This window comes from Gossypium hirsutum, chromosome D09 (genome assembly GCF_007990345.1).
Source record: "Gossypium hirsutum isolate 1008001.06 chromosome D09, Gossypium_hirsutum_v2.1, whole genome shotgun sequence".
Taxonomy (NCBI): Eukaryota; Viridiplantae; Streptophyta; class Magnoliopsida; order Malvales; family Malvaceae; genus Gossypium; species Gossypium hirsutum.
The window spans coordinates 53,745,464-53,768,461 of NC_053445.1; the positions used below are offsets into that span (position 1 = coordinate 53,745,464).

The following is a 22,998-nucleotide window of genomic DNA, read 5'->3' on the forward strand; positions in this document are numbered from 1 at the left end:
ACTTGAAATACGGGCTTAATTTTGAACCAATCTTGATCAAATTAGGAAAAAGATTGGGCTTGGCTCAGCCCACCAACATATAATTTTCATTTTTAGAAAATATGATTTTTGTGATATATTTTTCCAACTTTACTCGCTGGGATCCTTGTCGAATAAGGTTCATCAAATTTGTATCGAAAAATAAAACGATATTTTGGATTTAAATATTTATCATATATAATAAAAATATATATATTATTATTATTTATAGAACAAAACAATTAGATATTAGAGGTTGATATTTGAGTTTAAAGCTTAATTACTAGGCTGGGTGGGGCATGGGTTTCAAACTTTTTGTTTAAAGCACACTTATTTTTTAAATTAGTTTTTTTTTTCAAGTGCATATTTTGGAAATCATATCTATGTCTAAATATCCTCAATTTTCAAATAAATGTTCAAGCGCTTTGACTGTTAATCTTACTCTTCAATAGATTTATACATTATATATATATATATATTTGCAATTTGATTGAATTTTAAAATTGTGGAACGTGTCTTGTATTTTTTGACAAAAAAAAAAAGTTGTTGACGTCTTGAAAGAGCTTTAAGAGAATTTTGTATTTTAGTCGGAGGGTTTTGTATTTGGAGTTCAATGTTTGTTTTTTATAATCTCCATCTTGTACTTTTCAAATTACTTTCTCATTAGTGAAGTCTCATTTACCCGTGATTTTTTATTTTCTTAATAGAAGGTGTTTTACGTAAATATTTGTGTATTTGATTTTCTCTATTTTCTTATTTGTTATTAATACGAGTCGATCCCCAACAACTATCAGTTGCACTTAGCTAAATGCAAACTCACAATCTCAAACACAAAGAAATGTACTTAGCAGCCGGAATACAATTTAATCTAAGTAATTTTTACCCCTACATTATTTTTATGTGTGAGCTTAAGAGTTTAAAGTTGAAAATTCGGATATGATGATAGCACTTTTAAAAGAATTTGTGGATACTTAAAGAAGATAATTTCAAATTATATTCGAATTACAAAATTTCAGCATCAATAATTTTTTTATCCTCAAACTACAAGCTCCTTGAAAAATAAAAAATAAAAATATTATTCATCGGCTTATTTCTTTAAATGGGCATGGGCATGGTGAGCAAAAGTATTCATAGATCAATCAGATTAAAGTCCAGTTTTAAAAAATTGTCAATACTTATTTTACCATTAAAAATATATTTTAATTGATATTTTATATTTTAATTATTTAAATTGAATTTGAGGCAAAACGGCTTAAGATAAGAAAATCCTTATTCAAGTGTAGGTGAACCCGACCATTGGGCAGATCTAATGGTGAGGCATGCTTGTGTTCATCCATGGTGCAGTAAAAAGTATTGGCAAAATATTCATCTTGTCTAAAGAGTGATGGAATTTATTCCATTTTATCTTAAAATAGAAAAAGATACCTACCTTTTTTGTTCTATTTTAAAAGTTTTTAGGGTTTGGTTTTCTCCACTCCATTTATCAAAATAATTAGTTTACCATTTAAAATATAATATATTAATATAATTAAATTTAAAAAAAATTCTAAATGTTATCAAATATTATATCAAAAGATAAATTAAAAAAAATCCAAACTCAACCCTAATCCGGATTTATCAAACCGGATGCATAACTCAACTCTTGAGGGATCTATTTTCAAAAATTTATTTTTAATTTGAAAAGAAAAAGAGAGAATAATTAGTGCATTAGTGCTCATATGATGATCATTTGATCAAAGTTGGTGCAGGCAAAAACAAATAAATAAATAAAATGGTCCCAAAAGGTAAAAACAGTAAAAAAAAAAAAAAAAAGGTCTCATAGTGAATTTTTTTCTTCTAAAAAGTAAAAAAGAAAAAAAAAATGCACTGACATACTTATGTATGGATAACTTGGCATCAAAGCTACTTCCTCGATATGCTATGGATTTCTCAAGTTTTTTCTTAAATTAATAAAATTATTGTTTATTTTTATATATAAATTATATATTTTTATCTTATGTTTACGAATGGGGTCAGACTTGTGTATAATATTAACACTATATATAATTGTTCAAGTTTAGAATAAATCTAAAATATGTGTATTAAATTTTATTTTAAATTCATCTAAAAGATTTTTGAATTTAACCTAATGTTTTTTGACACAAATATTGACTGAAACGTTAAAATTTTAAACATGGTAATTTACATGCACTTCATGTTAATATTTTTTAATTATTTGTTGACGTGTCATATAAAATAAATAATGTCATGTCAACATGAAATACACATTACTGTAACTCAAATGGTCACACTAACATAATTAAAAAATTATTATTTTAATTAAATATTTTTATTAAATAAAATTTATTTGATTTTTAAAAAAAATTAATAATCGAATTTGGTTAAAAGAATAAGAGTGAAATTGACCCCAAAAAATAGAAATATGAATGACTAAATCAGTAAAATATCTTATTATATACGTTTGGGAAGTTAATATTTTTATATAAATGGTGTTAATTAAAACAAAAATAAAGATATTTGAAATAGTAATATTATAATTAATTAATTATTATCAATGAATTTGGAAAGTTAATACTTTTTACATGAAAAATATATTTAAAATAATGTTTTGGAAGGTTAGTATATATAAAATTATGATTTTTTTTTTTAAATTTGAAGTCGTACAAAAATAGAGAACTTTTTTGTCAGAAACTGACATTCTATTCTAATATTTAAAATTCAAAAAAGGATATTTTTAAAAAAGTAAATAAAAAACATTAAATAATACCGTAGTTGGATCGAGCATCATGACATCACCACCTTTTTTTCTCCATCACACATCTAAATCCAACGGCTCAAACTTCAGAACACCCAAAAAGGAAAACACGGATATCAAGCACACCGAATCGAAGTCCCCTTTATTATTATTTTATCTACTTTTCTTTTTTTAAATGTTATTTATATATATTTTTAGAAAAATTTAAAACATGCGTTGAGAATTTCCATCACAAGTGTGGAAAGCACATCTTCTAAAGTGGGACACACACATTTTTCTCCTTCCGACCATGATAATTATTTTATTACTAGAAACTGCTACTAATATTTTATTTCTTTTTACCATAATTATTCTTTTAGCTACAAAATATCAATTGTAATTCAGGTGCTAATAAGGTGACAATCGGATGGGAAAAAATTCATTTAATTCCTCTCATAATATAAATCATTAAAATTGTTTTTTTTCAATTTTTGAATAAACAAAAATTTTGCAATATTAGTTCCTCCAAAAAAAACTAATAACATTATTTAAATATTTTAACATAATTTTTAATCTTCATCTCTTTAAAATTTTATTTCCATCTCTTAAATAAAATTTCTAAATTTTGTCTCAAATTATTCTGAGATTAAATCTTGCCGTGGGTCTAGATATATTAATGATTTATTTTTTATATACTCAAATCCTTTAAAAAATTATAAATCTAAATAATTATGGTAAAATAAGTTTTTAAAAAAAGGTAACCATTTGGGAAATTAATTTTTACCTATTACTATACGTAAGCCACCGCTTTTCTTTTCTTTTTTTTTTCTTTAATTTCCATCAAATTAAACCTTTTCTTTCTCCTTCTCTTTAGTCTTTACCTTCTTACACAAAGTAAGTTTTTTTTTTTCTTCGATTTGTTGATCCACCACTTTGGTTTCGATTTTTGTCTTTAATAGTCATTTGAAATCATATAGAGAGAGAAGCTAAAACAAAAGGATTTGAAGTGGGGAAGAAGAAAGGAGTTGGTAAAGATTGGATTTTTAACTGAGAAAATACACAAAAAGGATGGGGTTTTTTTTTCCTTCTTTTTTGGGAAGTAATTCTTGAACAATTATCTTTAATTTTGGGCTTTAAATTCTGGGTTTTATTTGAATTTTCTTGGGTATTTCTTTTTTTTTTTTTTGGATTATGGGTGGGTGTTTTCCTTGTTTTGGATCATCAAACAAGGAAGCTAATAACAATAACAATAATGGTGGAACCACTGTTAAAGAACTGAGCAAGAAGGACTCAACTAAAGATAGCTCAGTTCCACAGTCTCAACATGTTAATAGAGGTAAAAAAATGTTTTTTTTCTTCATTTTCTTAGCTAAACTGATGCTTTTAATTTATTGTTTTTTTTTGGGGGGATTAAATTGCTAGTTTGATCTGATAACATTATGTTTGTTTTAGGGTTTCTTTAGGGTTCTTTGATGAATTCTTTAGTTTGAATTTTAGTATTTTAGGCCCGTAATTGTTTAGATTAAATGCTAGTAAATGCATTTTGAGTGAGAATTTAGAATATTCAATAGAATGTAGTAAATAAAATAAAGGTTAAAAGAATTGCTTGTGATTTTTCAAATTTTTTTTATGTCGAAAAGTAATAAATTTTAGGATTATAGACAAACATTTTGAGACTTTTATTATTGTGGTTGAACAGATAAATCGAAGTCTCGAAATGGTTCTGGCTCTAAGAGGGAGCTACCTGTAGTGCCTAAAGATGGACCGACGGCGAATATTGCAGCACAAACATTCACTTTCCGAGAGCTTGCCGCCGCTACAAAGAACTTTAGACCGGAATGTCTATTAGGAGAAGGTGGTTTTGGACGTGTTTATAAAGGCCGGTTGGAGAGTACAGGACAGGTTCGTAATGGTTGCTTTAAATAGATGTTAATGACCAAACATAAGCTTTGTAATACTTATTTTTAGTTACGGGTTTGACAGGTTGTTGCTGTCAAACAGCTCGATAGAAACGGGCTACAGGGAAATAGAGAATTTCTAGTCGAAGTTCTTATGCTTAGCCTCTTGCACCACCCAAACCTCGTCAACTTGATTGGTTATTGTGCTGACGGAGACCAACGCCTCCTTGTTTACGAGTTTATGCCTTTGGGTTCATTGGAGGATCACTTACATGGTAAGGGTGGTATTCATAATACTTGCAGTCCTCTAGCTTTTGGTTTTTTATTGCACTGTCAATTTGGAAACTGAAAGACGCTAGGATTTATTGATGAAGCTTCGTATTGACTTTGGTAGAACCACATTTTCCTTATAGAATTGTAATCATAGCAAGAATGGTTTTTGTTTCAATGCATAACTGACCTATTGCTGATTGATCTTGGCTTTCATTTATGCTGCTAGACAAATATGTAACTAGAAATTCCGTTGCTTTGGTGCTCATTTTCTTCCTCCAAGCTTTTATGTCAGTTTTTCTTTACATCCCACACGAGAAAAACTTTTAAATTGTGTTCCTGTTATTCTATTGTATTTAAGGTTGCGCACTCAAGATATGTTGTTTTGTCTTCAGTGGCATTTTACACTCATTTCATTAATGTGATATCAGGTTTTATTAGAAAATCGTGTTTTGGTATACCTCGATGGTTACTGTGTTTCAATTTTGTTTCAGATCTTCCACTGGACAAGGAACCTTTGGACTGGAATACAAGAATGAAGATTGCAGCCGGTGCAGCCAAGGGATTGGAATACTTGCACGATAAAGCTAATCCTCCTGTTATATATAGGGACTTGAAATCATCCAACATCCTTCTTCATGAAGGATTTCACCCTAAATTATCGGATTTCGGGCTTGCGAAACTGGGACCCGTCGGTGACAAAACCCATGTGTCTACACGTGTGATGGGTACTTATGGTTATTGTGCGCCGGAATACGCAATGACCGGCCAACTTACCCTAAAGTCTGATGTGTATAGTTTCGGTGTGGTCTTTCTTGAGCTTATCACGGGGCGCAAGGCCATTGATAATACACGTGCTCACGGAGAGCATAATCTCGTTGCATGGGTAAGTATCTTTCTCTTCTACCTGCCATGATTCCAAATTCCGACATGATATGCTTATTTATGTAGAATGAGTGTCGTATTTTATTTCATTTGTAGGCACGGCCACTTTTCAAAGACCGTAGGAAGTTCCCAAAAATGGCTGACCCGTTACTCCAAGGTCATTATCCAATGCGAGGCTTGTACCAAGCTCTTGCAGTTGCTGCAATGTGTTTACAAGAACAAGCTGCTACAAGACCTCTAATAGGCGATGTTGTGACAGCCCTTACGTACTTGGCATCACAAACCTACGACCCAAATGCTCCTGGCAATCAAAGTAACAGAGTTGGTCCATCGATTCCAAGACCCAAGGAAGATGGATTGGACAGCCCGAAAGAGCACAGCCATAGAAATTCACCTGATTACAGGAAGAGGAACCACGCTAGGGAATCAAGCCCTGGAGCAGAGTTAGGTAGGAACGAAACCAGTGGTGGATCAGGAAGGAAATGGGGTTTAGATGATTCAGAACGGCACGAGTCTCACATAGACAGCCCTCTGAATACTTCAAGACCAAGGGAACGTAATCGTGACCTTGACAGGGAACACGCTGTTGCAGAGGCTAAAGTATGGGGCGAGAATTTGAGGGAGAAAAAACGAGCAAACGCAATGGGAAGCTTTGATGGTACAAATGACTAGTGTTGCTGAAATCCTTTCCATTTTGCTCTTTCGATGAAAAACATGTTGCATCATTTCAAGGATCGTCAAACGTGGAATCCTTACTTCAAGTCTCCATTTCTACCTGTTATCCAAACTTCAACTGTTGTTTGCTTTTGTCATATAATCATTCTTGTAGTTAAGGGAAGAAGCACCACAAAGAGAGGACCAAGAGCGGTTGATCAATTTCGGGGATTAACAGGTAATGTTGGTACTTGTATGCAACATGTTAATCTATGTTTCTAGGGCCTTCTTTTGTTTTAGATTCATGTTACAGAATATATTGAGATTCATGTGGGTTTTGTGTGGGATGTCTCTCAATTGGTGTTTGCATCTTTTGTAATGGTACAGTTCTTTCTTATGTATGGATTTGTGAGTTAGCTCTGTTTTCAGCTTATACAAATAGTTTTCATCATTATGTTAACATCCTTTGTACTGTAAACTGTCGTTTTCTGATTATCATGGTTATCAATGGCAAACAAGTTGGATCGCCGTCGTTGATTATCAACGGTAGCAAGAAAAACTGAAAACCCAACTCAAACCAGACAATTTATAACATCCAAAGTTTATATTTTTATAATGTAAAAAATAAATACTTTATATTTAAAATAATAAAAATTATTAAAAAAACTTAAAAATTAAAAATTAATATGAAAAAATCAAATCAAACCAAATTATAAACGGTTAAAAAAATTCAAAGAACCAGATCAAACAAATATTACCCCTAATCAATGTTAAACAATTAAAATTTTCAAAACAATTTGAGTTGAAGTTTTATGATAAAATCAAGTTAGACCAAATTAGGAATAAGATGAAAATTAACGAGTTCAATCCCTTGATAAATGAATTGGGCAAAATCCATACTTCTTGCTCTTCTAGTATTTATTATCATAGAAGAGAAAGCCATGGTTTTTTTTATTCCAATGGCAGGTAGCCAGTATATTTCAGTAAATGTAATGGACAATTGGACATGGTTACTGTTCTTAAAAAAATGACCTTAGTAATATACTCTCATTTACACAACTTCCATAACCTAATAAAACTAACACATCAATGATATTAATTAGACCTTTCAAGTAGTGCGGGATAATAAGTTTTGTTGAATAATTCTAAAGTCAAGTCCATACAAAAAGTCGAGAATTATACCCGAGTCCCAAACAAAATCTGAGGCTTTTCATTTCCTCTTTTTTCCCTGCAAATTGAGATGAATATCACTTTAATATTAAGGGATATAAAGAAACAAAGTTCATCACCAAATTCTAAAAAGTTCCAGTAAGAAACGAACCGAGATCACGTAATCATCCATTGATAGCTGTTTTGGTTTCTTTGGTTGAGCAGGACTCTCAATCGGCTGCCTCCCACCTCGCTTAGATGGCGTCATGTTCTGAAAAAAAAACAACTAGAATAAACATAGTAACCTATGAAATATATAACTCTAAATAAGATAAAAGGAAGATATACTGAACCTTGGCAAGTTTCTTCTCCTTGCGGGCTTGTCGTTCCCTCTCGTCATATTCCTGATTTTCCTTCTCAACCAACCGGATGAGGGTATCGCATCTCCTTGCCAGCTCTTGAGTTGTCCGTGACTTAACGAACCAATCAAATCGAAACAAAGGAGACATTCTGAATGCTGCCTTCAATTCCTCCCAATTCCCATATCCAAGCTTGTGAACCATACATATCTGTTTTACATATGATGCACAGGCATAAATAACACAAATAAAACTAAGGTGAACTCAAAAATAAATCATGCGATGGAAAAGATTAAAAGACACACCATGAACCGATCACATTCTTCATTGTACAGCTTCCCTTTGTTTTGACCATACTGGATCTTCATTTCCAGCCATGGATTCTTGTAGCGATCCAATTTCTTGCCAATTGCTTTCTTGATCTCATCTTTTCTAGAGATTCTGGCTTCGCCTCTTTCAATGTTCTTTATTATCCTATCATAATCTGTTGTATAATAAAACTCACTAATTAATATAGCATTTAAACCTTGTGCATTATTCACATTCGTATGTTTACTTCAAATCATTTTAAAGCAAGCTGGGGAAACAATTACAGGCACATGAAACCAACCCAAACAAGGTAAAAAATAGCATGGTATCAGATATCACTTGCCATTTAACTCCTTGTATCGTTCTTTAAAAACTTTAGCATATCGTTGAACTTCCTCCTCAGTTTTCCCTTCCATTTCTGAAGCAATACTTTTTATATCATTTCGTCCATACTTCTCACAAGCTCTTATGAAAGTATTGAAATCTCTTCTGCTCCATGAAGAAAACCCCTGATGCACTCAAAAATTAAGTTCAAGTAATCTATAATATGAACATAGCAAACACTGCATTCTACTCACCTCTTCTAATAGTTGTTCCTTTTCTTCCAATTCTTCAGCAGTTAGTGGATCTCCACCTTCTAGATAAAAGAGCCTTGGTCAAATAGGCACAAAGAAGTTCGCGTAACATAAAGCAACGGCTTATATGGGAAAAGTACAATACCTTCAGGTTCAGCCTCATCAATTGAATCCTTTATCTGATTCTTCTGATGGGTTTGCTGATTTTAATGTATAAAAAATTAAATCAGAAAATGAATCACAACCAACAAGGAATTGATGGATGGAGTATATAGAAATTTGTATTTGCGCTATGTATCCATACCATAAGATAGCGCACTTCTTTCTCATACAACTCACTTAGCCTCTGAGTGTTAAAAAACTGGAAATCATGCCTGAGAAAGTGCAATATTTTATTAGCTACAATATCTAACAAAGCAAAGTAATTAACAAAGCATAAGTTTCAGAAAGGGCCTACAGCTGAGGCATGCGAGGAATTCGAGGTTCCTTTGGTTTTGCTGGACCACCTTGGCGCAGGGTTTGTTTGAAGTACTCAGATTCTGAGTAACTGATTAATGGAAATGAGAAATACAAGTCAAATACGGATAAAAGATGAGCAATGCAAACTTTAAGTAGAAATGCTGAAAAAGGAGACTTACTTCCGCTTTCGCTCTCTTTTTGGAGGCTCAATCCAATTTTCAGTTGCAATTTTCTTGAAGTCAAACTTGTTTTCATCCTATATCCAGAAGAAGCAAAAGCACCAAGCATCAATAAAGGGCAGTGTAAATCACTAAGAAGAAATCAAACAGAAAGATTACGGATAAGAAGCGAGAAGGATGCTTTTACCTTGTCATCATCAAAATCATACAATTCAGCAGCTACAGAGACAGAAGAATGTCAGAAACCAAATGATTGTTTTTAAGAACATTAAGTAAAATAAAACACAGAAAGCAAGAGAGACATACTATCATCCATCTTAAATTTAATAGCATCCTCTGTAAATTTCTTCATCTTGGCATCAAGTTCAGCTGTTGCTGCTTCTCCTTTGGCAATGATTCTATCAATGTCTTCATCCGTAACTGTGCTATCCTTGGAACTAAAGACCATTTCAGCACCAAATCTCACCATTTGAAGCAACTCATCTTTGTTAACAGCTGCATAAAACAAGATGTTGAAACGATACAGATATATGCTCGCAGAGAATTATTGCATCAAGAAAAATAATTGCACTGCAAAGGAACTTCTTACTCTTCTGCTCTGCTAATCGTCCTTGTTGAATAACCAGAGCATCTAGGGCAAGCTTTTTGTAGGCCCTCTCTATCACCTTTTCCTCAATAGTGTACTGTTCCATAATAAACAAAAAAAATAAGTCTACTGTAGCATAGAGTAACTTCTCAACTGGCATACAATGAGAATTTTCAGACCTCCGTGCAAAAGCGAAACACTTGAACTTCCTTCTTTTGACCAATTCTATGAGCACGATCCTGTGCTTGCAGATCAACTTGTGGATTCCTGCAAGGTTCCCCTTGTATCACCAATCCAACAAGGTATAAGAAAATATATATAATAAATGATGGAAGATGCTTACCAGTCACTATCATAAAGGATGACAACATCTGCTGTAGCAAGATTAATACCAAGACCTCCAGCTCTAGTTGATAACAAGAAAACAAATTTCTCACTTCCTGGCTTATTAAAGGCTTCAATAGAAGCATCACGGTCTTCTCCACCCGTATTACCATCAATCCGACAATAAAGGTACCCACGGAACATCAAATAATCTTCAAGAATATCCAGCAACCTTGTCATCTGAATACAACAAATTCCCACAGAAAAATCACAAATACAGAACTTGGAAAATAAAGGAAAACAGCAATAACTGGCACCTTCATATACACTGCAGAGGTATGTATTATATGCAAATGGAGAATTCTAGGCAACCCTCAAAATTACCTGAGAAAATATCAGAACTCTAGAATCACGCTCCTTTAGCTTTGGCAGTAGCTTGTCCAAGAGAACCATTTTGCCTGGAAATAAATTAGTAAGGTCATCTTTCATTTAACAAAATTTGATTCAATATGTTCCGGGAAGTAAATTTACCAGCATTGGTTATAAGATGGTCCCCTGTAGTATATGGAGGTCCAGGTTCAGCACCTTGAAAAAGATATGGGTGATTACAGCATTTACGCAGCTGCATTGCAATGTTCAGAAGACGCTTACGCTCTCCGCCAGCATTAACAACTTCAAGATCTTTTTGCAGCAAAGCCCTGTAGTAATGTTTCTGCATCTGGGACATTCCTACTTTCAGGATAGTTTCCTTTTTGGGAGGTAATCCTTTTTCAACATCTGATTTCAATCTTCGAAGGAGAAATGGCCGAAGAACCTAAAGATTCAGGACAAAGAATCTTAGTTATTTGTACAAAACCATAGGCCTGGCATGAGTAGATATAAGATTTTTAACTTGCCTTGTGAAGTTGTTGAACAACTTCCTGCTCGTCATTTTCACCAGAAATCTGAAACCACTCGTCAAAAGTTTCGGCCGAACTAAAAATCTCTGGCAGTAGAAAGTTAAGAAGAGCCCAGAGCTCATGGAGATTATTCTGCACCAAAAATACCAAGATTATTACGTGTGCAAGTAATCAACAATACAAAGAATTATCAAAAAATCTTTTCAGTTGGCAACAAAAACTTATCCAAACAAGGAGACATGATATATGATCAACCAACTATTAAACTTAAACACAAGTTCGGTACCAGAAAATGGCATAGGTATTTAGAGGGCAACTGAGCAAAGCAGATGTCATGAATGGAATGAGACTAAAAAGACTCAGTAAGCACTTCCATAGCAAATAACATTTGAACTCATACCTGAAGTGGAGTACCAGTAATAAGAAGACGGTAATTAGTGTTGTAGAGCCTCATTGTTTTTGAAAGAAGTGAATTCTCATTCTTGATCCGATGGGCTTCATCAATAACTATATAGCGCCAACTAAAACGACGCAAGGCAGACTTCTCCTTAATGGCCATCTCAAAACTTGTGACACAGACATCAAACTTCCCAGCAACAAGTAGCTCCTCACGAATGTATCTCTGTCAAAATTAGAAGACGTAAGAATCATAATGAAGAGCAAAAATAGTCATCAATGAAGCATGCACGAAGCAACTTACTCTTTCTTCAGGATTCCCAAGAAATTTTACAGTTCGCAGGACTGGGCAGAATCGACGAATTTCATTCACCCAGTTACCGAGAGTTGATTTTGGAGCAACAACCATGTGAGGGCCAGTAATTCCCCGGTACTCATGCAGATAGCCCAATAAAGAAATAGTTTGCAAAGTTTTCCCAAGACCCTTTTGTTAAAAAATATTAGTAAACAAACATCAGCTAATAACATATGACAAGATTATTGCGATAAAAAAAACCATGGCTATGACACATACCATTTCATCTGCAAGAATTCCATTTATACCATTCTCATACAGTCGTATAAGCCAATTTAAACCAGCAAGTTGGTAGTCCCTCATTTTTCCTTGAATACCTGACAAGTGAGGAAAGAAAAAAAGCAAAGAACATAAAAAAGAGATAAGAAACCAGTTGAACTGAGTTCTCCAACTGAGGGTTTCACAGAGAATTTACAAGTAGGTTGAGTGACCAATCGCGTGTTTCCAGACAAACCATCTTCTTCCTCCTTGAGGTACTCTTCATCTTCTTCCTCCTCAGTTACTTTTGATGAATGACGTCCCCTAAATTTAACAAGTGAAAGAAACTATTAAAAACCAAATAGAAAACAGCACCCATCACTTACAAGTTACAATCAGTAATATCATAAAAGCACCACAATCACGAGAAATCACCATTTCAACACCCTTGATAAAAAGAAGAACATGCATACCTTCCTTTCACCTTCTTTTGCGTTGATGATTGTTCACCTTTAGAAAAATGAGCAAACAACTCCGTCTGCTGCAAAAGATACTTCAAACGCCCCTTCCCCTTGTTATTCTACAATTAAACCAAACATCAGCAGCCCATGAATTACACATCAAATTAATAGAAATGAAACTTTTTCTCTATAATACGCACCATATCAGCATCAATGGCGGCATTTTGAGCATCCAATATTTCCTGAATCTTCTGCTTCTTTAGTTTCTCCATTTCTTTTAACCTCTCCTTTTCTCGCTTACTAATATCTGGTTCAGCCCCGTTAGACTCATACTACAAGGAAAAAAAAAACCTCAAAACTCATAAAATATAAAATATAAACAATGAAGATGTTCTCAGCAGCTTACTAAAAATCCTAGAAGGAAAAACCATATTAAAGTGTAAATACTAAAATCTTAAAAAATATTCAGTTATCAGCAGACCTTAACTACAAATAACCAAAAAAATAAAGCTAGATCGAACAACTAAAAATCATAAAAATTCGAAAGCAACATAAGGGGAAATCCATAAAATTACCTACAAATAATCAAAATAAAGTGCAAACACTAAAAACTTAAAAAGCTTATTTTCAATTCTTGGCAGAAAGCTAGATCGAACAACTAAAAATCATTAAAAAAATCGAACACGAAATAAGGGGAGAAATAGTAAAACTACCTCGTAAGCATCATCCGCGTTTGCATCAGGTGCAGCGTTATCATCTTCGTCTTCATCGGAAGCACCGGCGGAACGAGCGACGGCTTCGAGCTCTTCTTCATCGTCTTCATCGCCGTTGATCTGATCGTCGATCCTCTCTTCTTCCGATGAACTGGAACCATCGGATAATGCTTCATCGGACGACGTCGGTTTCGATAACTTCGCCATCTATTTCTCTCAAACAAGAGATTTTTTTTTCCTTTGTGTGTTTTCTTTTTTGTTTTGGCAGAGATCCACTTTTTCGTACAGAGAAACGAGGCGCTCCAAAATAAATGGGAGAGAGACGGTGTTTGGTGAGATTGTAGCCGTTAGATTTGAGTAAAGTGGAGATCTTAATGTTTTGAAGTGGATCGAGTGTTAAATGAGGAATTTCCCGCCAAGTATTCGGAAATAAGAATTTCCCGCCTAGTTAACCCGCTGACTCGGGACTCGGGGCTCGGGGCGTGAGCCAATCGACTCAATGGGGGAAACAAGAAATTTGGGTCGTGCCGTGACAGTTAGTGACTTGGATTGGATGCACTGCAGATGATGTTTCGTTCATAGCAAATTTTCAATCATACAGATTTTTATGTTAGATTTTTTTTTATTGGTTATTAGTTTACATTTTTGTTCATCTTGGACATCGGCGCACAGGCAATCACGCATAATTTGGCGATAAGATGCGGGAATCATATACCTTTTCTAGCTTCTCATGCGCACACATCTTGGTAACTCCCTCCGTCTTGACGATTAGTTAAGGTGGTGAAAGGAAATGGATAATCGTTAAGATGGTGGGTATGATTGTTGTTCCACAGTTTGGTTTTGATTTTGGTTCCTGAATCCACATAAAATATTATAGTAATTCAATGTTTTATCCATCCCAAAATAGTTAATATTGTAGCAATCAACGTACCTTATTTTGAGTTTATTGATAATTTTAAATATTTTTCACATATACATATCTATAGTCTAATTTTTTAAGAAATTATATATTTAAATATTTTTAATATATAGTCTGATTTGTAATTTCTTTCGAAATTATATGTTTTTTGATAAAAAAATAAATCATATATTATATATACATCCAAATATGTCTTTATTATATCTATGAAAATACATTTATATGTAAATATAAGATTTAAAATTATTTATTAAGTTGAATAATTTAATTTAATAATTTTTCCATTTTATTTTAAAATTATATTATTTAAAAGGATTGATCCGCGCATTAAAATCATGCTTTAATTTTGTTATAATATTATTGTTTTCGTGTGCTTTAAAAATATAAATTTCAAATCGATCTGCACATTAAATCGTGTTTTAATTATGTTATAATATTTTTATTTTTGTATGCTTTAAAAATATAAATTTCAACAATAATGTTATACTAATTTTAAATTAATTATAAAAATGTTATGACGATATCAGATATTAAAACATGCAAAAATATACTAAATTACAATGAAAAGAAAAATAAAATCATATTGTCTCAAGTTGACATTTCCAGTCCGAAGTCAAACGCGCTAATCCTCATCCACTGCGCTATGCGGCCCTCAATTGGTGAAAGCAGTTATTTTTATTTATTTAACCTGTAAATTCAGCCTAGACAATCTAGTTCAAGTCATTTAGATTGGAGTTCAATCGTTTCATAATTTGAATTTTAGATTATTTTGAGTTTAAATTATTTTAAGATCTGGTCAGTTTAGATTTGGTTATATAAGTTTAAGACTTGAGCTTTTTAAACTCAAGTTATTGTAAGTTCAAATTATTTTAATTTTTAATTATTTTGAATTTGAGTTAATTTGAGTAATTTATAATTTTAATTAATTTTAATTTGAATCTAAATTTTCAAAAACAAACATTTTATATTTCTCAATGCTCTCGAGTTATTTAAGTTTTTTTTTATATGAGGGCTTAAAGTGTTTTAGGTACAATACAAATAAATGTTCGAGTAATCACAAGTATCAAATTATTATAATATAAATCGTTTGAGTAATGACAAATAGTATTAAACTATTACAAAATAGTTAAACGAAGAACTAGTACAATCCATAATAAAGTCAATAAACTAGACTAAAATCCATGCATAACAACGACACATACTAGACTCAGATACCTATATATATAATTGTGTATAATAAATTTCAAATTTGGATGCTTAAGACTCAAAACATTCACCTTTATCAATCATACATATACCTTATTGGATAAAATACTTCTTATATAAATTTATATAAAATCTACTCTTTATACACCCGTAAATCCATCACACTTATTTTTGAAGTCAATTTTTTATTTATTTTTTTAATATTCTAGTTAATTTTTCGAAACACTTAGATTTTTTGAAGTTAAATGTTTTAAAATTTAATATAAATTGTTTTAACTTTTAAATTGTTTAGTTAAAAATTTTAAGTGTTACAAATACAATACAATCAAAGTATAATATGGATACTATCTAATTAATTATAAGTACCAAATTATTACAACACAAACATATTAAAAGATGGTACAATACAGTCTAAAGTCAACAAATTAGACTAAAATCCACATATCGCAATCGGATATTATGAGAGCCGAATTCACACTAGAGATGTTTATGAACTGAGTTGAACTTAAGCATAATAGCAACATACTTTACACTTGCTCAACCTTGACTTGACCTAAAGTGTGGGTCTAAAATTTTACCAAAGTTCACCTATATTTATAAATAATTATCCTAAACTCATTTTAAGCCCACCTATATATTTCGAATTAAGAAATACTTTTATTATTTTAAATAATTTTATATATTTGCATTTATTAATATTTTATATGTAATTGTTTTAATATTTTTAATATTTACATTACAATATTAAATATTATTATAAATTATACAGTATATTAAAATAACATAATATAATATATTATGTACATAGAAAACGAATCGGGTTGAATGTTTAAGCCCACGCTTAACTCATATTTTAAACGATTTTATTTTTTTAAGTTTACTTTTCAAATTTAATATTTTTTATTTTTATGTAAGTTGTTTTAAATTTAAGGTGGATGAATAGTGAAACCTATGAATAGATAACTTAAAAACAATTAAAAATGTGATAAATTAATTATTAAAAAAAAGTGATAAATTTGAAGGAAATGAAGGGTTATATTAATAGAAATCGAATTTTCTACCGCCAAAAAAGCAGTAACAAAATACAGAGCGAAATTTGAACAATGAAAGAGAATGAAAACGAAACAACGCGAAAAAAAAGAACTCCCTCGAAGTTCAGATATTGACAATCGCCGATCAAAGGTTTCTCCGGCGAAGAAAACCTCAAAGAAGGCAAGTGGTTCTAATAACCAGTAATTTATTATTCGTATCCCCATTGTTTCCTCTGGATTGCGAGCTCAATTCCCCCCCTCTATTTCCGTTTTCGTTGTCATCGCAGATTGATCATAAAAAGGTTTACCAAATCGTTCGTTTCACTGACTGGAGATGTTTTGCCTAAAATTTCATTGATTTCTCTTCGATTTCTGCCATTTCAGGTGCCAATTTAAACGGTGAAACCTCACAGGTATGAGTAATTCACGTATTCTTTTTGAAAAAAGAATACGTGGTTTTGAACGGGAATGGATTGTTGGAGGTTGATTAACTGTTAAGTTTTCAATTAATTATTAATCTGAAATTTGATTTAGATTAATATCTGTCATTTCAATTCGAATCATGTTTTATGATGTTTATCCTCCGTGAAAAACGTAGCTCACGAATGAATCAACAAAAATTTCCAGGTTTCCAGCAAAAATCTGATAAAAAAATGACAAAATCCTAAAAACTGTTGAGCGATAAATCTTCAAACACAAGTTCGATTAACAAATCCAAGAAAGTTCTAAGATGCATTGATCACTTTCATATTTAACGATGTTTAATTACACTCTGCCTGATGAGATTAAGAAAAACGACCACAACTCGTTTGTGGAAATGCTTATTTCTCTGCTTCTTGCTTTGGGCAGTAGCGGGCTTGCTGTTTTCCTTGTATTTGGTGATATATATTCAAGAGTCACTTGCATTTTCACTGGACTCCCGCCAACTTGAAGGTACCACTTTTGCTTTTTTGGATGTCAGTGGGATTTAGTTAGTTATTTTGGATCTTCTTTGCGATGCATATTCAAGTTTTTGATGATATGCTTTGTGTATTGCGATTGTGCTAACATCAAATTGTCACTTTATTGCACTATCCTATAGGTGAAAATGCAAGCTATTAGAATTCAACTCAAAAAATTCAAACTTGATTAGATAATTATTGAGCTGAGCTCAAGCTTGAATCGCTTGAGTCATCGATCGAACCGAATTTAAGCTTAATAATACTTGGCTTAAACAGTTCATGAACCTTATCAAACTTTTTCATTTTCAATATATATTTTAAATATTTTTATATTATTAAATTATGTTATTACTCTTAGTATATATTATTAATCTTAAGCTTAATTATCAAGCCAAGTTCGAGTTTGAATAGGTATGAGCTTAATTGAGCTTTAGTGCGAAAAGTACTAAACGAGTTTAATCGAGCACGAGCTCAATTATATCTCGAGCTGAGCCAAATTGAATCTCAAAAATAGATTTTTGATTGTTCTTGAGCTCCAGATTTTGATTCGAGTTCAAGTTTACCGGTATTCAGATTTGGCTTGGTTGCAGGGACATGCATGTCTACCTACCTTTATTTGTCCTTAACTGATAATTTGACTTAACTGATAATTTGATGACACTCTTCTGGTCAATAATTGAATGTCTAAACAACTAAACCATGTGGAATCTGTCTTCGAAGAATTAGTTTTATACATAAAATACTAATTGCATTGAAAGCCATACATTTGGTTTATGCCGTAGTGCAGACCATTTTCAAATGCTTGTCTCATTGCACGTTCACGGTCAGGTTACATATTCTAGTTATTTCACCGCTTAGGTAAAAGTATCATAGAAGCTCTTATACTTAGAGCCAGATTGTATTTTACTCTGTTTACTTAAAAAATAGGTAAATTAATCCTTATATGTAAGATTAAAGAGCAAAATTATTCTTCCTGTTAAAAATATCATCCATTTCTACTATTGAAAACTAATGTAGCTAATGAAATAACCAAATAGTTACACGTGGCGTATTACGTGTATCTTATGTTGAAGTATAGGGACTAGTTTACCTATTTTTAACTATAAAAATGAATGAAATTTTTAATAGAATGATCAGTTTTTTTCTTGATATAACGTACATGGATCAATTTATATTTTTTGAATAAGAGAAATAAAATGCAATTTAACTCTTAGTATTAGGGCCTTTACTGACTGCTTGATGTAACTTCTGTGTGGCTGTGGCATGCATTAAGTATAAACTATTAGGTCACACTTTCAAATTCTTTGGCGTTTCATATCTTTGCGTTTAACATAGGTAAAACAAGTCAAGGTAGCACTCACAACATTAATCAGAATTTCTAACATAATGGAACCAAAAGAGAACGTGACTCATGAGTTAGGTATGATTGTGGTGGGGGTGAAACACTAGACAACACTATGATGACTCCTAGAATGCACAATCACAAGCATAAACAACATTTGTTAATTTTTATGTTATCAACTGTTTTTATCCTTGAAGTAAATTAAATAGTTATATGATAGCTATGATAAAAAGGCTGACTCCTAGAATGCACAATCACAAGCATAAACAACATTTGTTAATTTTTATGTTATCAACTGTTTTTATCCTTGAAGTAAATTAAATAGTTATATGATAGCTATGATAAAAAGGCACAGTGAATGAGGAATGTAAGGCTCTTTTGAGGAGATATTTAGGAACTTTGAGAAGGGATGGTAACGCCAAATTCAATCTTATAGGCTCTTTTTTTTTTTTTGACGTGGTTTCACAGAGGGGACAAGTTAGGGTCTAATTGACAGTTAGATAAATCATTAATAGGTCAATAAAACAAAGTGTGACAGTAAATTGATTAGTACTTAACTTAAAGAATGCCAAGAAGGAGATTTTTTTCCCTAGTGATGTATGGTAAAGGAGGAAGAATTAGCTGGATTAATGTAAATGGTTTGGTGCAATCCACAAAACTTTTGTTTGTTTATGAACAAAAGCATGATTAATACCCACTTTTAGGTCCTGGCTCTACATAAGAATAAACTTTTAGGTGCTGGCTGTACATAAAGAGCCGAGATTCGATGTAATCCACAATGATTTAAATTGCTAAATAGTTAAAATTTTTTGTTTGTATGTTTTAATCATAGTTACTTTAAAGCAATGTTTAGGATGATAAAAAGAATATTTTGAGTTATCAATGAGAGATTGTGACATAATCATTGAATTTTTGCTTTCTATCAATAAGTGTCTTTGTGCTAAAGTACTGATTACTCATCAAGCAAGAGAAATTCAGCTCGTCTTGTTCAGACTGAAATGTTTAGGCCATGTTCTTATTCATCTTTTTTTTTTTTGGTGAGAATATTCTTATAAATTATCTCTGATAACATGGTAAAACTGTTGTAGCTAATCATCTCAATGTATAATGCTATGTGTAGAGAAATTAGGCAGCAGAAACAGTCATTTCAGACTTGGTTAACTCAAAATCATGTACGTACTGAGGTGCTGAATCTTAGACAACTTCTTTCTCTTATTTATGTTATTCGAATTTTTCATTTTCTCAAATATGTTTGACATTTATTCAAATATTTTGTGTTGACTTTTTACACATAACCAAACGGATATAGTTTATAGAAGAAACAAAAATTACTCACAATTTGCATAATTTCAAGATGGATAATATTATCGGATAAACATTGAATTTATTTATTAACTTTGGTTCAATATGCGGTTCATGTATATCAATTTTATATATAAATTGTCGTGGTTCATATCTATACATAAAATTTTGATTCAATTGTACATATTTAAAGAAATGAATGCATACATTTATTTTCATATTGGATTAATATAATTGTCTATGTATTCAATATATCAATGTAAAATAGTGCTAGTTTGATAATATTGCTAGTGATTTGTGAAAATTGAATTAAATTTAAATTTTATGTATAAAATTATACAAAATTAATTTTTATGTATGACAATATACATTAAATTATAATTTATATTTAATTTTGATATTTATCCTAATGAAATCATTTGTTGCTACAATGTCATCTTGCGAGCAAAATTTTACCTGTAAAACACATTGTATAGGAACTGCCGTTTTCGTTCCATTATTTTTGGAGTTTTTTTCTGAAACAACATTATTGTTGGAGTTATATACTTAGTATGGGGCCATTTTTGATTTCTTTCCTTTCTTGAGTTGACTTTTGCTAGATAATTTAAGTCAATTGACTGTTTTTTTTTTAAATCTTTTTATTAATTGTTCTGCCATGAGATAAACTGATTTTGGTTTGAGCCGTGGTTCATGTGAAATTTCAGAATCTGGTTCTGAATTTATTGACGCAGTAATGAAGTATTATTTATTAGATTTGATGAGCTAAAATCGTTTCCCATGCAGGTTAGGCTTCAACTGGTATTCTTTCCTGCACCCTTTATCAGGTATTTTCCAAATTCTGTTCTTTAAAGTTTAAACTAGTAGGGCGGGTTGGTTCGGTTAAAAGATTGAAAAATCCACGTAAGCAATTAATTTCATACTTTAATCGATTAATTGACTTAACATTAGTGGATTCAGTTCAATAAACAGAAATTTTTTTTCTTTTGCTTCCTTCATAGCATGAGAAATAAAACAAGTATGGGAGGTTGGTTTGGGTTTGATTAACTTTTATCATATTTTATAAATATAAAAAAATTAAATTAAAAGTTAAGTTATCCAGATCAATTATGCATTTCACAACTACTTACCAATTGATTTTATTCACATAATATTTACTTTTATCCATAATCCTTCAAATCTTTAAATTAAAGGGAAAAAATGTTTAAGGGCGTTTGAATCAATGTTCATTTTGTTGCAATAGCAATGACGTGAACTTCTTTCAACTAAATACAAAATCAAATTAATTATTATAATAGTAAACTATACTCAATGGTATTAAATTATTAGTAAGTTTATATTTTTGTCACTCAATTTTAAAAGTTATAAAATTGTTACTGAATTATTTGATTTTTTCATTTAATTCATTGGACTATCAAAATTACCGTTGTATGGCATTATTTGTTTGCATCGCTTGTACTAATTAAAAGCTCTTATTCTTTTTCTATTTTATAATTTAATTTTTTTCATGAAACAAGTTTAAATATCATGAATTTACTAATTAAATTTCAAACAACTTTCTTCTTTGGTCTTAACATTGATTGTTGATCTATTTGAATCTAAGATGTTTTTTTATTATTTGTTGATAGGCATTGATTTTTACTGTATTGATCATTAAATGGTTGCATGAGGTTTACTAGTTGAGACTTTTTTAAAAAAAAAACTCAACATTCTAATGACTTAAATAAAATTTTTGAATAACTTAATGTCTTACATAAAAACTTTACATAGCCAAAATATAAATTTACTAATAATTTAATAAAAATATCCTATTATAATCCACTTAACCGAAAGACTGTCAAATTTTTTTTCTGGTGCCGTTTAATGCTTTCTTCCCCTTTTTTTGATTATCGTTTTATTATGTCTCGCATACGGGAGGCAATCGCTCTGGCACATCATAATTCCCAACTAGTGTTTTAATATTTTATAAACTTTATATTAATATTTCCTCGAACTAGTGTCCCTAGAATTCATTAGCATACACATGCTAAATGATTTTTTTTTGGTGAGAATTAGGATTAGGTTCATGATTATATTAGAATTTGGACCATCTTGTTTTTTTATTATCCCGAGGTCAGGCAACCCTCTCTGTTTGTTGGCTGTGATTTCTTTACTGATAAAATGGGTTTTGCTTTTCATTAACGATAGAATCAAATCAATTTAATCATTCAACGTTTCTTTAATAATTTTATTATATATCTTAATCATATTTTTATATAATGTTTAGAATTATTTATAGTCTCTTTCCAACTCATAAATAGTAGGATAATGCATTTCAGTGTACTCAAATCTACATCTTTCTACATTGACAACAATATATATATCAATTGAGTTAAGACTCAATTAATATTTTACCATTAAAGTTTTAATTGGTAGGAAATTTGATAATATTTTTAATTGTTGTTGATAAAATGGGTTTTTCTTTTCACTAACAATACATCATTATCTTAAATTTTGATTTCTATTTTATTGGTAGGAAATTGATAATGTTTTTAATTGTTGGTAAAATAATGGTGTAAAATTTTTTTGGTAAGAAATATGCTTTAAAATATTCTATTGATGTATATGTTAATTGAATTTTACATTATCAATTTTACAATAATAATTAATAGTGTTATCAATTTGAATTTAATAATAATATTGTAAAAAAATAATTAATTATGTCAAAATGGAGAAATTAAAATTTGAATTTCAAGGAATTAAGATTATAATTAGACTTTTGAAATATTTTTATGTGATTAGGTTATAGGTGGGACATTTTCTTAAGCCATCATCTATAGTCATTATATATGGCTTTGAC

The 22,998-nt window shown here is 31.1% G+C and overlaps 2 protein-coding genes and 1 long non-coding RNA gene across 4 annotated transcripts; 2 read left to right on the forward strand and 1 right to left on the reverse strand.

Moving 5' to 3' along the window:
• The first annotated feature begins 3,539 nt into the window (after positions 1 to 3,539).
• On the forward strand, positions 3,540 to 6,919 carry LOC107931465 (serine/threonine-protein kinase PBL27). The gene is made up of 5 exons (XM_016863350.2): positions 3,540 to 4,088; positions 4,452 to 4,654; positions 4,736 to 4,925; positions 5,415 to 5,806; positions 5,902 to 6,919. Exons 1-5 carry the CDS (start codon positions 3,944 to 3,946, stop codon positions 6,475 to 6,477), a joined length of 1,506 nt encoding a protein of 501 aa, XP_016718839.2. The 5' UTR covers positions 3,540 to 3,943; the 3' UTR covers positions 6,478 to 6,919.
• A 415-nt stretch (positions 6,920 to 7,334) lies between these two features.
• LOC107931464 (ISWI chromatin-remodeling complex ATPase CHR11) lies at positions 7,335 to 13,763 on the reverse strand. 2 transcript variants are annotated; one of them, XM_016863348.2, is made up of 25 exons: positions 13,422 to 13,763; positions 12,909 to 13,040; positions 12,721 to 12,827; positions 12,465 to 12,571; positions 12,269 to 12,366; positions 11,999 to 12,178; positions 11,699 to 11,920; positions 11,296 to 11,430; positions 10,931 to 11,213; positions 10,784 to 10,857; positions 10,419 to 10,639; positions 10,255 to 10,342; positions 10,079 to 10,172; positions 9,796 to 9,984; positions 9,677 to 9,708; positions 9,490 to 9,566; positions 9,309 to 9,398; positions 9,156 to 9,225; positions 8,997 to 9,051; positions 8,855 to 8,910; positions 8,620 to 8,785; positions 8,273 to 8,451; positions 7,962 to 8,177; positions 7,781 to 7,879; positions 7,335 to 7,687 (listed from the first exon to the last, which is right to left on the reverse strand). In XM_016863348.2, exons 1-25 carry the CDS (start codon positions 13,626 to 13,628, stop codon positions 7,670 to 7,672), a joined length of 3,195 nt encoding a protein of 1,064 aa, XP_016718837.2. In that variant the 5' UTR covers positions 13,629 to 13,763; the 3' UTR covers positions 7,335 to 7,669. The 2 variants fall into 2 exon arrangements, with proteins under 2 accessions (XP_016718837.2, XP_016718836.2); XM_016863347.2 differs by having other exon boundaries at positions 8,855 to 8,913.
• A 3,102-nt stretch (positions 13,764 to 16,865) lies between these two features.
• On the forward strand, positions 16,866 to 21,149 carry LOC107931428 (uncharacterized). The gene is made up of 4 exons (XR_001693224.2): positions 16,866 to 16,990; positions 17,427 to 17,510; positions 19,981 to 20,032; positions 20,946 to 21,149. It is a non-coding gene; the product is annotated as an uncharacterized lncRNA (long non-coding RNA).
• Positions 21,150 to 22,998: the final 1,849 nt, after the last annotated feature.

What these genes read in the sequence shown, in the direction of transcription:
- LOC107931465 (XM_016863350.2), top strand. Translation starts at nt 3,944, where the DNA reads ATGGGTGGGTGTTTTCCTTGTTTTGGATCATCAAACAAGGAAGCTAAT. An exon ending in GGTTGGAGAGTACAGGACAG is followed by an intron (nt 4,655 to 4,735) that starts GTTCGTAATGGT and finishes CGGGTTTGACAG; the next exon opens with GTTGTTGCTGTCAAACAGCT. An exon ending in AGCATAATCTCGTTGCATGG is followed by an intron (nt 5,807 to 5,901) that starts GTAAGTATCTTT and finishes TTTCATTTGTAG; the next exon opens with GCACGGCCACTTTTCAAAGA.
- LOC107931464 (XM_016863347.2), bottom strand. Translation starts at nt 13,628, where the DNA reads ATGGCGAAGTTATCGAAACCGACGTCGTCCGATGAAGCATTATCCGAT. An exon ending in TTGTTCAACAACTTCACAAG is followed by an intron (nt 11,214 to 11,295) that starts GCAAGTTAAAAA and finishes CTGAATCTTTAG; the next exon opens with GTTCTTCGGCCATTTCTCCT. An exon ending in AAGAAGTGCGCTATCTTATG is followed by an intron (nt 9,052 to 9,155) that starts GTATGGATACAT and finishes CATTAAAATCAG; the next exon opens with CAAACCCATCAGAAGAATCA.